Raw genomic sequence first — 18,786 nt, forward strand, 5'->3', positions numbered from 1 at the left:
ACCCTGGAGTAGCAGGCGTGACGTGAACAACTCCAGACATGACGGTCGGGATGTGAAGAGGCTCCTTATCCGCAAAACCCACAGTGTACGATGAGCCGCACAACAGCAGAGCATGATCAATGTATTGTTCAAGTGACCAGTGTGGGGTATTACGTGGCATTAAACGTGGCATGTCTTTACTTAACCCAAAACGAAAAATGTCCTTAAGGAACGTTTCATTAAAATCTACTTTGTTACAAAGCCCACAAAAGTCCTCCACATAATCCTCAATGGAGCGATTACCTTGACGGAGGCGAACAAGATAATCTGCTGGGTTCATTTTTAGGGGTTTCGTGTATTCTGTAACGATTCAGTCCACTGAAGGTGAGCGTAGTGAGAACCCAAGAACCAATGGCATGAATACATGAGGGCAAGGGAAGCATGACACAAACAGGGACCATGATTAAACTCCAAAATAAAAGACATGAAAACATGAACAAGAAACACAACCCAAAACGCCACATTACATCAACAACAAAGAAATGCAGAAACAATTGTTCTATATTCACAATAAAATGGTATGTTTGACTGCATTTTCTTTTTTAATACAATTCTTCTGTTTGGTGTCTCTAAAAGTACTGAAAGGTTTAAAACCTGCAAGTAACTTGGCAACAGTTTGTGTATCTTGTGTGTGTGTATTTAAGGTGTGGCACTGTAAATCATAGCATATATGCTGACAGGCTGCTGCCTTGAGACATAAATACTCAACATGTTTTGTCGAATGGAAACTTTTTTTATGTTACCTATTTATATCGTACAGTTTTGTTTCTGCATGCTAAGTAACAGACAAAGAAGTGGGAAAACAAATACTACAGTCTCAAGAGTCTAACACAAAGTCATATTGACGTGAAGAACCAGACAATGCCCTTTCTTTTTCTCTCTCACACACACACACACACATACTCAAATCTCTCAAAACCCGACTCACTTTAGAAACTCCTCATTCGGATCCCCAGCCTACCCAGAATGCTTTAGCAGAACAGAGGTGTCAGCATTTCCACAGAGGCTCTGGTTTTTGAGTTCTTCTCACTTGGCAGGCAGCGTTTAATAGAATAGTAATGTCCAGCTCTTAAAGGGATAGTTCACCGAAAAAATGAAAATTTGCTGTTAATTTACTCACCCTCAGGCCATCCAAGATGTGACTTTTTCTCTTCAGTAGAACAGTAGGTCCTGGTGATTCATAAAATGCAAGTCAGAGGCTACCGGCACTTTGAGAGTCAAAAAAGCATATACAGACAACACAAAATTATTATCCATAGCTCTTAACAATATATTGAGGTCTTATGAAGAGAAACAATTGGTCTGTGCAAGAAACTGAACATTATTTATAATATTATAACCTGTAATCCAGACCTTCAGTCAACGGGGAAATCTTATTCTTTTTTTCCCGCGAACTGGTACTTTTGGACAGTTTCTTTCATTGAGCTGGTTAGATTCACTAGTTTGTTTATGTAATCATTCAGTGTGGTTTCTTTATATACCAGGCATATAAAGTCAATCAACTTGTCTTCATCAGCTCACCTTTTTACATAAGCAATGAGAAACGGTAAAAACTTTAATTTGGCCCCTTCATTCAAGTGCTTGGTGCTCATATCAGTGGCTCATCGGTCTTCGGTCCGAGTCAGAACTGTTTCCTCGGTTCAGTGACTGTTGGAGGAACAGGAGCATTGAATGAATTGGCAGAAACCGTCATTATAGAACTATATACGCTGGTATTTTTGCTCATTTTCAGTCACAGTGACTGTAAATCATCCAAAAGTGAGGTTTGTTTGAGTAACTTATTGATCTGTGCTGCTCAAGCCGCGCACTGTTTCAGACGGTTCAGTCTGATTTGGTGAACTGGTTCAACTCGTTCACCAAAAAGAACCAGTTCAAAAGAATGATTCATTTGCGAACCAGACATCACTCCGGACTGTTTGCATGAGGCTTTGGATTACAGGTAATAATGCTGTAAATAATGTTCAGTTTCTTGAATAGACTGATAGTTTGGCTTCATACGATATCACTATATGTGATCAGCAGCCACAGGTAATAATTTAATCTTGCCTGTATGTGCTTTTTGACTCTCAAATGCCTGTATACTGACTTACATTTTAGGAACCTTCACTGTTCTACTGAAGAGAAAAAGTCACCTACATCTTGAATGGCTTGAGGTGGAGTAAATTAGCAAATTTTCATTTTTGGGTGAACTATCCCTTTAATGTGCTGTTATTGAAGCACTAATTGTATGGGTACGCTGGCTCACTTTCATTTCAAAGATTCCAAACAGTTAATCCCAGAGACTTGATGCATTTGTTTGCTCAGCAGCTCATTTACAGAGCTGTAAGTGAGATGCAAATAAACACACAACTAAAAGGTGGTGCCCTGATGATGGCAATAAATCAAACACATACTCAATTAAACCCTTTCAAATATACATTTATACAAAATCTATAAGCTTCTATGTGAGCTACCAAAGATATTAAATTGTCCAATATGAGAGCATATCGCTACTCACAAGTGTTTACTTGGGTAGAAATGCCATAGGTGCCAAAGTGGTTATATGCAGTTGCTAGGATATAGCGAGTGGTTGCCAGGGAGTTGTTATGCTTTTTTAGGGTTCATCTGGTGGTTGCCATGACATTGGTATGTGGTTGCTAGGGTGGTATATCTGGTAGCTAGTGTACTTATATGTGGGTGTTAAGATGGTTGTCAGGGCAAGGTGGTTGTCTAGACTTTGCTGTGGTGTTGTAGGTGGTTGTCAGGGTGTTGCTATGTGGTTGCTAGGGTACTTATATGTGCATGTTAGAGTGATTGACAGGGCAGGGTGGTTGGTGGTTTCCAGGATTTAGCTAGGGTGTTGTAGGAGGTTGCCAGGGTGTTGCTATGCAGTTTCTAAGGTGTTGCGGGTGGTTGCCAGTATGTTGCTATGCAGTTGCTAGGGTGTAGTAGCTGGTTTCCAGGGCATTTATATGCGGGTGTTAGGGTGGTTGGCAGGGTAGGGTGGTTGGTGGTTGTGAGGACTTTGCTAGGGTGTTGCAAATGGTTGCCAGGGTGTTGCTATGCGGTTGCTAGGATGTTGTAACTGGTTGCCAAGTTATTTATATGTAGGTGTTAGGGTGGTTGGCAGGAAACAGTGTTTGGTGTTTGCCAGGATGTTGCTATGGTGTTGTAGCTGGTTGTCAGGGTATTGCTATGCAGTTTCTAAGGTGTTGCAGGTGTTTGCCAGTCTGTTGCTATGCAGTTTCTAGGGTGCTGTAGCTGGTTTACAAGGTATTTACATGCGGGTGTTAAGGTGCTTTGTAGGAAAGGGTGGTTGCCAGAATGTCGCTAGGGTGTTACTATGCAGTTTATAAGGTGTTACAGGTGGTTGCCACTATGTTGGTATGTGGTTGCTAGGGTGTTGTAGCTGATTGGCAGGGTATTTTTATGCAGGTGTTAGGGTGGTTTGCAGGAAAGGGTGGTTGGTGGTTGCCAGGATTTTGCTAGGGTGTTGTAGGTGGTTGCCAGGGTGTTGCTTTGTGGTTGCTAGGGTGTTGTAACTGGTTACCTGGGTATTTATGTACCGGTGTTAGAGTAATTGGCAGGACAGGGTGGTTGGTGGTTGCCAGCATGTTTCTAGGGTGTTGTAGGTGGTTGCCAGGGTGTTGCTTTGTAGTTGCTATGGTGTTGTGGCTGGTTACCATGACATTGCTATGCAGTTTCTAAGGTGTTGCAGATAGTTGCCAGTTAGTATGTGGTTGCTAGTGTGTTGTGGGTCAGTGCCAGGGCATTTCTTTCCTGTTGCTAGGGTGTAGCTGGTGGTGGCCAGGATGTTGCTATGTGGTTGCTAGGTGTCTGGTAGCCAGGGTACTTGTGGGTGTTAGGGTGATTGGCAGGGCAGGGTGTTGGTGGTTGCTAGGGTATTGCTATGTTGTTGCCAGGGCATTGCAATATAGTTTCCAGCGCATTAATATGCAGTAGCTAGGGTGTAGTGGGTAGTTGGCAGGACATTTCAATATGGTTGCTAGGGTGTTTGTCAGGATGATGCTGTGTGGTGGCTAGCATGCTTTAGGCTGTTGCCAGGGCATTTATATATGGTTCTGAGGTGTTCTAAGGCATTTATAAGGTGTTGCAGGTGGCTGCTACAGAATTGTCATGCAGTTGTTAGGGTTTTTTCGGATGGTTGACAGGGCATTGGTATGTGGTTGCTAGGTTGTTGTAGATGGTTGCCTGGGTATTAATATGTGGGTGTTAAGGTGGTTGAGGGTTGCCAGAGTGTTGCTTTGTGGTTGCTAGGGTGTTGTGGGTGGCTATTGTTTCCAGTTGATATGCGATTGCTAGGTTGTAATTGTAAGGGGTGGCTGGGAGGGCATTTCTAATTGGTTGCTAGGGTGTTGTATGTTATTGCCAGGGCATTTACATATGGTTTCTAGGGTGTTGTGGGTGGTTGCCACAGCATGCAGTTGTTCGCATTTTGGTGGGTAGTTTATAAGGCATTGGTATGTCGTTGCAAGGGTGTAGCTGGTGGTTGCCAGCATGTTGCTATACTGTTGCTGTAGGGTGTAGTGGGTGGTTGCTGGGATGTTACAATAGAGTTGCAAGAGTATTGTGGGTGGTTGCAAGGATGTTTGCTATGTGGCATTTATAAGCGGATGCAAGGGTGTTGCGGGTGGTTTTCAGGACATTGCTAGGGTATTGTGGGCGGTTGCCAGAGCATTTATATGTGGTTGCTAGGGTGTTTCAGGTGGTTGCCAGAGCATTGTTATGTGATTTCTAGTGTTTTGTGCAGGGTTAATTGTAAAAAAAAAAAAAAAAAAATCAGATTACTGAGAAAAATAAAGATGGATGATTTGTTGCATCGTTTAATACTGATGGTTTTGGGTTTGTTAAAATTTTAACAATCTCTGCTGAACTCTAAGCATACATTAATAGTGATATTCATCTTAGCAAGCACTGCTAATAAAATATGTTCCTGACTCTATAGGAGACACCTGAAATGTTAGCCCAGTTTATATGTACTTAGGAAACATAAATTCTAACTGAATAAATGTAATTTTCTGCAAGTTCAACTCTTACACAAAACAAAGTGCTACATGTGCTACATATGTCTGAATATGTGTTTTTTTATGAATATGCTTTTCTGATTGACATTTCATTGGAAATCTTTGGGGAATATATACAACAAATTACTAAAACATGAAGAATGACTGTTCTGATGTGTTTGCAAAGAGCTCTTGTAGTTCTCGTTTTATATTGAATATCCTGGTTCGTATTCATGCTTTCAGTTCTATTCTCTTTCTCAGTTCATGAAGGATAAAAGCATTTTCTTCATAGCTATGATATTCAAATTCAAATAGTGTGAGTAATAAGAAAATCTACAGTATTTGTTTAAACTATATGAAAGAAGACTATGATTTGCTGGAATCTATTGTAAACCATTTAAGTGCTGGTGCTATAAAGAAAAACACAAACATGTCATATTTGTGATTCTGAGAAGATACCACATTTTTGTTTACATTAAATAGCGTGACGACAAAAGACTACTTTTTTTCTCTCTCTCTCAGGGTTGGAGAACCATTGCTGCAGCAATATCATTGTGTCATCACATGATATACAGTATTCATCTAAATGACTGTTTAGTCTTTCTCATGCATTAACACAGTCTGATGTTTAAGGACTGCAAGTGGATCTCTGAGTTTTTATCTCACATTAATATTAACTGTGCATGTAGATTTTGTTGTGTTTGACAAATGTATTACTAAATTGTAAATCTGTATTGTATTACTAAAGTGGGAATAAAAAAATGGCAAAGTGACAAGATTTAAGTGGGTTACGCTCAAGAAACCTGTCAAGAACATGTCTACAAAATAAGAAGTTACATTTAGTTTAAAAAATGCATATATCAATTACCACAATACAAAAAATCTAAACAAAATAAAGTAACAGTTAATCATTTGTAAGACAGTAAATAGATATATAAATAAATACATAAACAAGAGAGTAAGTAAATAAGTAAATAAATAAATAATTAGTGAAATAATGCATGGAAATATTTGTTGAACTACTTTTCATTTATGCTGATCTATTGTATCTGTCTATCTATCTATCTGTATTACAATAAAACATATAGTAGAGTAACAAGCAAAAAAAATGTTAGTTTACAATTAATAAACTGTTATTCAGCAAAAGAAATGACATGCAATGAATGAATGAATGAATGAATGAACAAACAAACAAACAAACAAACAATGAACACACTTTCCTGTTTATCCCAAATTACCAATTTTATATCATGAGGGGGGAATAATAAAGGGAATAATTATAGACAGAGAGTTTTTTTTTACACCACTGTGTTCTTACTTTTTTACGGGTGTTGCCACAGCAAATACATTGTGGTTTTTGAATATGTGAAACTACATGCCCGAATAATAAGTCTATGTTTCATAACAATTTTTATCCCTCTATGGTACAGTATGAAAATATATAAATTTGTCCCTACATATAACATGGCATAGGAATTAATATTTCTGCATAATCCATGTAGGCTGAGACTGCAGATCAAATGCAGTTCTTTTTAGCTGCATGTATAATGTAAAAGTATATCTGTATATTTTATGTGAGTTCGAGTTTCTGACAGCATGTGTACATGGAAAGTAATGCTGCAGGAATATCAGAGATTGACCAGATTTACTGCCTCATAATGTCACATGATTCATTGTAATGAAACACATCTTGGTTTTGCTGCATATATAAAGTCTGTGAGTGCAAAGCTCTAAGCAGAAGCCAGTCTTCTTGTCTTTAGTGGAGAAGTGCCTCTGTAGCACTGATGCCTGACTGGCACAATGATAACAAATTACACAGGCAAAATTGGTGAGATATTTGACACCTTCCAAAATAGGGTACAGTTTTTCATCAAATGGTCAGTGATGTGCTAAAGCATCAGTTGACTATCAGCCTCATAATGTCAAACAAAATATTAAATGAGCTATTTTTGATTTTCATTTTATACCCAATTTTGCTACCATCATTTTGAACATGTCATTAATGCAGTTCCCACAGATTTACTCAAATACAGCCGTTTTATAGCAACAAACACTGCATAAACACAATAAACTACACGATAGGTAATAGGATTGTAGATTTACCCTAAATTAACCTGTCACTCTGTAGGGTCTTGCTATGTGAAGTTGTACAGTATGTGGCTAGTAGTTATTGATGGCTTGATCATTTGTACAATAAGTTTAATACAATAATTGTACGATAATTTGTACAATAATATATATATTACAATAACTTAATTTTCTGTGATCATTTGTTTGATCATATTGTCTTCCCAAAAACTGATAATGTGATCATGTTTTTTTTAATTTTTTTTACAGTAACTTCATTTTGTTTGATCATTTTCTCTGTGTCTGAACATGTATTTATTTATTTATTTATTTATTTATTGTTACAAATAAGTGTGTTTTTTATCATTATGTCTTAAAACAACTTTGACTGATCATTTTGTTTGGCAATTTTTTGTTGTAAATTTGTCTGATATTTTATTTAGTCATTTGTCTGTTCATTTGTTTATTATTATTTTGTCTGTCCTAAAAGTTGTCTGTCTATTTTTACCTAAAATTACTTTTTGTTTGATCTTTTTGTCTTACAATAGCTAAATAATTTTGTTTATTTTTACAATAATACATATGATATTATATTATCAGACATATATTGACAATATATTATCAGTATATTATCTTTTCATTTGTCTTACAACAACTTTGTCTAATCATTTTATTTAATCTCTTGCCTGATCATTGTTTTCTTACAATAACGTTTTCTGATCATTTTGTTAGACCAGTTTTCCAGTCTGATCATTTGCTTGATAATTTTTTCTCCAATAACTTTGATCATTTGTCTGATCATTTGTTATATTATTTATCTTACAATAACTTTGATAAATGTGTTTGGTAATTTTGTCTTCAACCTTATCTGATCATTTTTTCCCATAATAAATGTGTCTGATTATATTGCTTGATTGTATGTTTTACCATTCATTTGATCCTGCAGTCGCATTCAAGGAAACCCCTGAGGTGGGGATGAGAATACAGACATTTGATGACCTTAAACGTGTCTGATGTTTTATTTATTTATATTTATTAATTCATTCATTTGTCTTAAAATAACATTTTTCTTAAAATAACTTAGATCATTTTAATTGATCAAAAAGTGCCTCAAATACTTACTTAAAGGGATAGTTCACCCAAAAATGAAAATTTGATGTTTATCTGCTTACCCCCAGGGCATCCAAGATGTAGGTGACTTTGTTTCTTCAGTAGAACACATATGATGATTTTTAACTCCAGCCGTTGCAGTCTATCAGTCGTGTAATGCATGGCAATGGTAACAAAATCTATGAGAGTAAAAAAAACATGCACAGACAAATCCAAATTAAACCCTGCGGCTCGTGACAACACATTGATGTCCTAAGACACGAAACGATCGGTTTGTGCCAGAAACGAACAGTATTTATATCATATTTTACCTCTAATACACCACTATGTCCAACTGTCTTTGAGCGCGCGCACGGCATCCGGTGCGTGAGGTGTGTACGCGCTCTGGCGTAGTTTACGCTAGTGATCTCCTGCGCGTATATGTCACTCATTGTTTACACAGTGCACAGTCATTGTAGGTACGACGGCTAATCAAAATGGTACTTACTTGCGCTTATCATGGACTTCAGCACTACTTCCGCACAATTAAAGTGCAAGTACAAAATTAGTTGTTATAATTAAGCAGACTTTAAGTATGTGGCTAAGTATACCAGATTAGCATACCAAATGTACAATTGCGTATTAAGTACATAAATATGTAAATGTATTTGTAGTATACTTAGCATGAAATAAATGTATTCCAAATACATTTTAGTATATTTATGTATATGGCTGTATATTCAAAGCCTCTTGTGGCATATTGTTTTATTATAAATCAATACTATAGTACTGTATGCGTACATTATCACAAGTATATTGTATAGTTTTATATTTATTTTTTAAAGTAAATGTTTTGTCACTTTTCACTTGCCACTTCGTACTTTATACAGTACATGATATATATATATATATATATATATAGAGAGAGAGAGAGAGAGAGAGAGACTTCTATACTTACACTGTGTAAACTATGCTATCTCTGACCCTTATTGTTTTTGTATTTATTTATGGTTTATTGTTTATATTGTGTATTGTTTACAGTGCAGCATTGCTCACTAAACTTGGCTTGTTTTGACTTGTTGAAATGCATGTTATGTATGTTATGTAAGAATACAGAAAATACTACATGGGTCATTCAGTGTGACAGTTTGAATACCATTTACAATATAATACAATTTATGATGATTGATATATAGACACTTTGCTTGCATTTAATATGCTTTCTGTGTATATAAAATCATGCATGACCACCAAAATGGGACGACTCATCTTTAACTAACAAAATAATTAAATTATATAATGATTAATAATTATTATTGTATGCTAACACTTGTATAAACAAGCATTAAAAAAAAATTGATTTACAGAACAGAAGTCATAATATAATATTTTGAATATAATGTTACAAAATATATTTGTTGTAACATTAAATATACTATACTATATTTTTATGTAAGAAGTGTGTGTGTGTGTGTCTGTGTGTGGCACTAAAACAGTGTTGCATAATTGTGAAGGGTAAATAGAAGATATCAAATAAAAACATCATCTATATTGATTGAACTGGGACAACACATCTTTGAACATTTAAATCGTTTAATGTTTTAAAGCAAATACAGTTTACTTCACTGGGTAAACACATGTGAACAATATATATATTTTTCATATCATTACCGACCTCAGCAGACATACATTCACACGGCTGCATGAAGACAAGATCTTTCTTTATGTTTTTTTTTGTTTGTTTGCTTGTTTGTTTTGTTGCAGTTATGTACACAGTCATTGTAATGCATCAACCCCGCATCTCTATACAGAACCCATTAAAATATCAAAACCTATCAACCCAAGTCCATGTCGAAGTAGATTTATGACAATAAGCTATACATCTCCAGTCATCTGAGCTGTCTAATTTGTTTTCTAGTTCAGCTTGCAGTCAATGTCCAGACTTGAACTCCTCCGTTTCTGTTCCCCTAACATACAGCAAACCCAACTATAGTTTCCAAGGTACATACATTATTTACAGTGGAATGTCAGGCTTTGCAGTGGGCAGTTAGAAAGACTTGAGACTCAGGAATGAAAAAAAAAAAAAACTATATAAAAACGAGGAACATATAAAAGAAAAAAGAAAAAAAAGCTGTATTTTGTCTGTAGAACAATATTCAAAACAAAAAGAAAATGAACAAAAAAAAGACAAACTATTATTTTCTTAGTACGCTCATGCGCTTATGCAGGCTATTTAATGTTGCTAGAAGCATCAACATCAACTGATCCAGCAGACAGATTACTGTATGAAAAGAAATAAGCTGATATGGGTCATGAAAATTAATTATAGTCATTTGAATTCTCTTATTTGACATTTAAAGCCATAATAGCCATTTGGTAAATGGGTAACTTGTGCTTGGCTTGAGAAAACATACGAAAAATAACCCTTTAATTAACAAAACCCTGGGAGCATAGGGGTCAATGAAAAGAATGAAAGAGAAAGAGAAATGAAAGCAATAAAAAATTACATATAAAATTAACAACTAATTAAACTTCTGGAACAAAAAACTTGTGCTTTAGCTAAAGTGATGTCAGTCTCTTTAATCACAGCCATGATTGCGTAGCAGGTTTCCAGTTGTGAGCTGGTTAACAAAGTGCTGACGGACCAGCGATGGGTTGCTTTTGTATTTTGTCATCATATGAAGCAGAGAGAGAATATTTGTATTCATGAGGGTTTAAAAAACTTGGTAAAAATACAGCTTTCTTAATACTTGAAGTCCAGGTGATAAGCTTTCCATCACACTGACCAACTTGTGTAGATTCATATGTTTATCATGCGAATGTTGTAAAAAATGTACAGTGAGGGCAGACAATAACTCTTAAAAAAAAATATGTACAGGATTCAGATCTAAAAAAAAGTAAAACCTTACATCTCACACGTCATAGGCACTGCAATTTGTATAACTTTGCACATTGACCTTACTAAGCTAAAATACAAGGTTTGCTAAGCAACAAATATACAGTTATTCATTATGTGGTCTGTTTTAGGTCAAATCAAGATGTGCATGAGGTCTACCATCAAGGTTTTTATTCATTTGTAGCTTAGGTGTAGACATATTACGACTTTCCTCATGGGACAGACCACAAGGAATCTGCTGCTGCAAGTTCTAGTTTGTTTATTATGTGGGTTCTTTTAATAATGGCTTCATTTACTAGCTTTAATGCATGTTATCATTTTTAAGTCCCTTCTGCAGATTTTCTAATGCAAAAATGCCACCAGATTCCACGAGGGCCTGCTCATGGATGAGCAACCTACAGTAAGTGGCTTTCATCTGGAGTTTCCCATGTTTTCAAGTCCGCCTAGATTGTCTGTGTGATTACAGTGGTTCAGCATCCTAATCTCTTGTCTTGTAAAGAGCCTTGTTTAAGGCAGGCAAGGGAATTAAATATTTCATGGACAAGCCATGATAAATTCTACTAAAGCATTTTTTGAGTCTAGAAAGAGATATGGATACAGCTAGGGAGGTTATTTGTCTCTGGAAGCAAAATCATCTAGTGGAAAACTGCCCACCCTTTTGCAAACACCAAACCCGGATGTAAAAAGTCTGATAAAGGCTGAACCAAACGAAGAGCGATTAAAAAAGACGCACATGCATTAAAAAAAGGCCTTGAATGCTTGTACATTTTGCAGTTGAACAGGTATGTCAGGACTTTGATGAATATCTGTTTTATTTATTTAAATACATACTAATTTGTAGCCAACAGAACTGCTCCTTATAGAGGATCAGGGAGGATTTGGAAAGAAATCCAGGCTTTCCTTTGCCGCAGATCCTGTGGTTTCAGAGATCCAGCAGTAAATAACAAGCCTGTCTGTGATGCCTAGTTGCTGTCATGTTTACCTCCGATTTCACTTTGGCTCGAGACTTTTCCGTAATTTTATTTCTGTGCTTTTACCGCTACCTACTTTTGGAAAAACTACTTCCATCAAAAGTCTCTAAATGGTGGTTGACACAAGCGCTACACGCCTGTGTCGTAATCTCCTGTGGAACTAAGCATTACCATTGAACCTGTTCATATTTACAAGATCTTGAAAACATTTTGACCACTCCACATCACCAACTCTAAATAACAAACACCCTGTCTTTATAACAACACCACATTATACAGGATTATCCTTTTGTGTCTTAAGAGTTTCAGAGGAAATGGATTTTGGAAAGCATCGCTATGATAACACTACATGTGATGGCACATCCGAGGTGGATCTGTGGATGGAGACTGACTAAGACTGGCATGGAGAATGAGGGGCGGGTAGGTGGGCGCAGTATATCTGTCTAGGCCCCGTTCTGCATGCTCGACTGCAGTGTGCATATGACTAACGCTGCAGATGTGTTCCTCAGCTCTCAGGGTAGCTGGGTCTTAAAATAAATACTGTTTTTGGAAAGCAGTCAGAACCCACATGCTTTTTTGTTCCATTGGATTGTATGCTACCAGGCCATGCCACATTTTCAGACCCCTGGATTCAGGGATGTTGGGAGCGGCGCTGGTACCAAGAACCACAGGATTATGATGTTTCCATTAAACACAATAGTGCTAATGCAACCTTCGACCTCGTAATGACACATGTATGGGCGGGAATAATTATTCTACTATTTAGTTCCACATTTTCTGGTAACCAACACTCCATATAAGAAAAAAACAAGACTATATAAAAACAAACAAAACCTATGCTTAACGTAAAATTAATGGTAATATGCTAATGAGATAAAAAAAACAAGACAAACAAACAATAAAAAAAATAATCATACATCCAGTGTAAGACTTTCACAACATGATCAGCAATATACCCCTTTCCAAAACAGTTACAGTCTCTTTTTATACATTTAATACATTTATAATAACAACAAAATGAGACAAAAAGGATAATACACTGTAATATTTTCAAGCGACTTGCCTGTCCAGCCTTACTGGATGTTGATTGGCATCAGTCTGTGAGAAAACCGATTGCTTTTGTAGCAGGTTCATCTAAAAGCGTGTGGATGTGTAATGATGTTGACGTGTTGATGCTGCGAGCTATTTTTCTACAGCTGTTTATTTCGATGGGCTCTGATGGGGCGGAGCTTACTGGGTCAGGGGTGGGATGTGCAGATAGGGATAAACACATGGAGGGAGGGTTCTAGTGATGGAGGTGGATGGGTGTGGTCGGATGCAAGAGAGGGCAAAAGGTCGTTGATCTTTTTTTTTTCCCCTTGACATTGCATGCCACTCTACACATACCACTCTTTCTTTGAAATAACAGAGCCGTCGGTTTGGGAGACCATGTCGTCGACGATCTCGGGCTCGGGGTCATACTGGAAGGCGAGAGTCCGTTCGTCGTAATCGCGACTTTCTCCTTCGTCTACGGTGAAATAGGGTCTCTTCAGATCCTCAGAGTTGCCGTCGAAATCCCGATCGCCGCCCTCAAAACCATCGGGCCCGCTAATTTGTGCCGGCTTCTTTTCATCGTCCGAGTCGTCGGGGTACTGCAGGTTCTTGGGCATCGGAGGATGAGCGGGCACGCCGCCAGCCTTGCTGTATCCGTTCCCGAACACATGCTTTTTGGTGCTGTAGTCGCCCTTAAAGGTGCGCTGACGCCGCCGCAGGAAGAAGACGAGCAGTGCGATGGCGGCCACCAGGAGGGCCACCCCACCGACCGCGCAGCCGATGGCAGCACCGGAACTATGCTCCTCCAGTGGGATCTCACGGCCATCAAAAGGCGGGGAGTTAGGGAATTCTGGATAGGAAAACACAGATGGAAGGGGAGAGTGTGTCAGTGCTCTGGTGGGAAGGAGGTGCATTTGTGCAGGTGCTCATTTTTGATGAGGAACGGAAAATAGGGGAGGAGAAAGAAAAGGGAAGAAAGGAAGGAGCCCCCGTCCCATACCCACAACCACCCACCCACTCCCACAAAACCAATCCATTATGACAGCTTAACACAGAAAGCAAGAGCTGAATGTTTAGTCTCATCATGCATTTTATGTAAGGTACACAAGAACAAGCACGCTAACCATTTTATAAGCAAAGATAACAAACAAAAGTCTTGAAATTTAGGGTACCTGGTACACTAGAGCAAGGGCATAATGTTTTCATTTATTGCGCATTGGGACCAGTTTCTAATACCCACATAACATATTGTTTTCTGCATATTGGTTGTACCATGTCGCTTTAGTTTTGGGTACAAAATTATATAAGGACAGAATTTGAACCGTTGAAGGTATTAATTAAAAGATTCAATCGGATTGATAAAATTGACCTAATAGTACAACCCATGCTCACTCCTAAGGCACCAAGAACTGAAGCACCTTGTGCTTCACTATTAAGGAAAACCTAGGCCAAGGGTCTCCTCCAACCCTGCTCCTAAAGAGCCACCGTCCTGCAGATTTCAGCTCCAACCCCAAACACACCCAAACCAGCTAATCAAGGCATTCAGGGTTACTTGATAATTACAGGAAGGTGTGCTGGAGCAGGGTTGGAACTGAAGTCTGTAGGACGGCAGCTCTCCAGGAGATCCCTGCCCATAGGTGTCAATATATTTTGATGAACTTGGAACTCCATTGCTTTCAATTGCTTGCCTTATTCAACAGATTAAGGCATGGAGACCAAATTATAATTAAATGACAATAAATTGAGTATTGGCATCAAAGGATTTTCAATAGACTTCTATAGCAACCGAGGTATACCTTCAGCATCCTAACAGTGATGCTAAAGGCACTTAACCATGCTTTAGTTTTTGCCTCCTTGGGAATGAGAGTGGGTTGAATATTAACTGTTTCATTGGTGTTGCAGTAAATGTTAAAACTTTTGGTTGCTTTACTTTCTGAAACTTTTGTGTGTTTTTTTTTTTCTGATATGCCCTTGTGATGCATAACCCTTAAATTAATTTAAAATTGAAATTAATAGATTCAAAGTATTGTCTGACGTACCGTAAACTCTAGTGCCTAGACACCCTTGATCATTTAAGTAATTCACTGCAGCATTTTAATCTGTCTGGAGGTAAAGCTTGCGTTAAAAGTAACAATCTGCACCGATACACTTATAACAATAGACCAGACAGCTCTTTAAATCTGAGCGACCTCAAAAATTATAATTCAACATAAGTACAGGTGGCTTGTATTTGAAGCTCTTGACCTTGTTGGCTTATATGGAATACATTTTTTATAAAGCACTCTTTTATTCTCTTAAACCATTCATGAAATACATTTATTTCTTTTTACTCAATGAATTAAACAACAGATAACGAACCCTAATGCTGCAGGTGAAAGGCAAAGCGAGCACTACCGCTTTCAAAAGTTCATAAAGTCTTTCTAATGAGTGATGTGGTTTTTACAGACATGCTGGAACATGAATCCCCTGCAAGGCTACTGTACATGGTTACAGCTGACACACTGCTTGTGGTTTTGTTTTCAAAGCACACAAAAGACATGCATCCAACAGAAAGCAACTGACACAGCATGTAATAAGCCCATGCAAAAAGTCAGTAAACCATTTCTTAAAAGTACCCACAGCATTGAGATTTGCAAACAGCAATTAGATTTGAAGAAGTAATTCACACACACTCACACACATACACAAAAGCAAGACATGCAACATTTTTCAGCATTGGATCATTCACAATTGCTGGATTAACAGCTTACACGCGGTTTCTAAAGGCTTTTCTTTGTGCGGCACTCCTTGTAAACATAACCAAACTGCTCCAAGTACTACAACAGGTCAGTGCAAAAATCTGCCAATACTCAAATATAAAACATAACCAAGGGGTTCTCTAAAATTAGTTACAATGAGACAAAGCAACAAGCTACGTGTCTTCTACAATACATTTTATTAGTCGTCACGTCCAAAATCCCAATCCAAATCAGAATGTCTTAATTGGATCTGACTGTCTCAATGTAAGAAACAAAGACATCCAACAATGTCTTCTATGAGCTCCTTCAAACTGCCTACAAATGTGTCTTTCACACATTGTGTTAACACCACAGTTGTGCGTAGTTAGCAGCACAACACAACTTCTGACAACAACTAGGCAGTAGACGCTAGACATCCTGCGTCATATTTCCAGTCTGAAGTCTATGCCATTTACATGTGCTAATAGAATATGCCGGTTAAAAAGGTCAGCGGCTGCATTGTGAAGGTTTCTGACTGCCTTATGCGACAGTGACTTATTGAATATAGGCAGTAATAAGGCGGTCAGGGTGAGCTGCATTTGACATATTCCAGCTCCTTAATGAGCTTCCATTCTAGACCTGGCAGAGCACCGTCTGGTACCCACCACACACGCGGTGATGGTCAGATATTTCTCATTGACATGCTCAGACAGCTTGTGAAGGATTACGGTCATAAAAGGCAAAAACCTCTAGGGGTTTAATCCATCTTGTCCTTTAATCTAAGAATATAAAGTTAAATGCTAATAGGGGAGGGAAAAGGCAAAGCATACTTTCAGAGGATACACAAAGTGCACAAATAAAAACGTTTCTAGCTACACAAGCTCACATTCACATATTGTTACGTTTTGTGCAATGCACAATGCAATGCACAATGCACAGGGCTCTCTTCAGTTTGAAGAGAGCCCTGCTAAGAAAGTTGATTCAAGTCAGTAAACTTGTGAAATGTTTATAGCTAACAGTATAACAACACATTAATTTAAAGACACGGTTATTTTAAGCTAACTCTATCGCCCCCTAGAGTGTGGAGGATAGTTACCACCACAGTACTTCTGCCCAAACATGAACTAAACATTTTGCCACTTTTGTAATTTGCTGTTATGATAGTAAAAAAAATACAATAAATGAAAATAAAATAAGGAAAAAGAGGGTAAACATAACTGATGAAAAAAAATAGATGACAGACAGACAGACAGACAGACAGATAGATAGATAGATAGATAGATAGATAGATAGATAGATAAATAAATAAATAGGCTTGCTGGTGTAAGCTGGTTTTGCAAGGCCCTTCACATATTTTCTGTTGCATTTCATTTATAAACTTTTGTGTGTAGCTTAATTAACCACCTATCTCTGTCAGGACACTCCTGTAAAATACATTTTTAATCTCAAGGTTTCTTTCCTGGTTAAAAAAAGGTCTAACAATATAATGGGCTTTTAAACGATTTCATTTCCTGTTTTAACTCCATTAAACCATTATTTCAAATTCTCAGACACCTCTCATTAATGTTAATGGCAACTGTTAAGGCTAACAGGCTGCCGTTTCTCATATTGGGGGGTCAAGGGAACAATTTGACTTCTGAAGTCTTTCTCTCAAGTTTAATTACTGTGACACTCCACGGCTAAAGCCATTCAACCACAGGAACCCATTTATGTATACTCTACCTCCCTCTCTCTGCTTCTCCTTCCGATGCTCTTTCTAGTCTAGGTTTAGTCAGAGAGTGTCCACACTGTGGTTTGGCCGCCGGTGGTGCGTCCACTCTCTCAGCTATCAGCTCCCAAGTATTAATCTGGCCTTTAATGGGATTAGACGAACTGGGGGCATCATTATACTGAGAGAGAGAAATAAACAGGACTGGAAGAGTTGAAAGGACCAGTCTTCTTCCTCTAATTCATTCCTCTTTCCTTCAGTGCACCTTTCTGTCAGTATCTCCTCAGCTCTCGCACCATCACTCTAATTGGTAAACTCGTTTTGTGCCCCTCATTCTTTTCCTGCTGAAGGCGTGTGTTTATACTGCTACTATATTTATGACAGACCATAACTAGCTGCGACCAGACAGAAGCATTAAAACTGCAAAATGACCCCCATGAAAAAATTATAGCAGATTATTTCAAACCGGAGGCCCCTTATGAAGCCTATAAACATTTGCCACCCAAGTGGGTTTTTTCTGAAAACATAAAAATTAATATGGAAAATGTGGCAGACTAAATCCTTATCAATGCAAAATCTCAATAAAATGAAAACTAATGCGTGTTTGACTGGTACAAACATTATGTCAGGCTAGTTTTGTCATTCAGACCACTGTTATATTAGTATCATTGAGCCAACTAATTGAAATTTATAATTTGTATTAATGGTTTGAAAGTTTTTATTTTTTTCTGTTAATATTTTCATTTTCATTTTAGTAAATGTTTTTGTGTTGTCTTTTTTGTTTTTTTTAGTCTTGGTTGTCTTAATTTATGAATTTTTAAAAACTACATTATTTTGTGTTACATTTATAAGATTTTTTAAAACAAAACAAGCTGCATTTATTATTTATTTTCCCGCAAAATGTGTTGCTCCACCAGAGAAGGTAGAGTTTTTTTTTTTTTTTTTTTTTTTTCCTTATTATTAGCGTTTTTCATTCTATCCAAGTCAATTACATACAACAACTGTTTGGTTACCCACATTCTTCTAAATACCATGTTTAATGTAACAGAAGAAAAAATAAATACAACTTGATGGTGAGTAAATAAAGATAAAAAAATCATTTTTGGGTGAACTATCCCTTTAAAGTGTTCCTTTAGTCCCGGTTGCATGCTATAGATCCTTTAAAAGATCTTTAAAAAGACTCCATCAGGCTCACAAGAGCTCTCAGATAATCAAAGGTATGGAGACCATGGATGAAGTCCTTGAAGACTTGATTTGCAAAGCG

At 37.5% G+C, this 18,786-nt stretch overlaps 1 protein-coding gene across 4 annotated transcripts in view; it reads right to left on the reverse strand.

Moving 5' to 3' along the window:
- nectin1b (nectin cell adhesion molecule 1b) overlaps window positions 1-18,786 on the reverse strand; it is a 229,683-nt gene that overhangs the window by 102,779 nt on the left and 108,118 nt on the right. The window contains exon 6 of one of the 4 annotated variants that reach the window (XM_016575741.1): window positions 10,397-13,947. The exons of the other annotated variants lie outside the window; for them this stretch is intronic. Coding sequence (XP_016431227.1) covers window positions 13,442-13,947 — 506 coding nt within the window. The 3' untranslated portion in view covers window positions 10,397-13,441. Of the gene's footprint in view, window positions 1-10,396; window positions 13,948-18,786 lie in introns of those variants that run through there. 4 annotated transcript variants of the gene reach the window in all.

The sequence above is a fragment of the Sinocyclocheilus rhinocerous genome, unplaced genomic scaffold (genome assembly GCF_001515625.1).
Source record: "Sinocyclocheilus rhinocerous isolate Xijiao unplaced genomic scaffold, SAMN03320098_v1.1 scaffold82, whole genome shotgun sequence".
NCBI lineage: Eukaryota > Metazoa > Chordata > Actinopteri > Cypriniformes > Cyprinidae > Sinocyclocheilus > Sinocyclocheilus rhinocerous.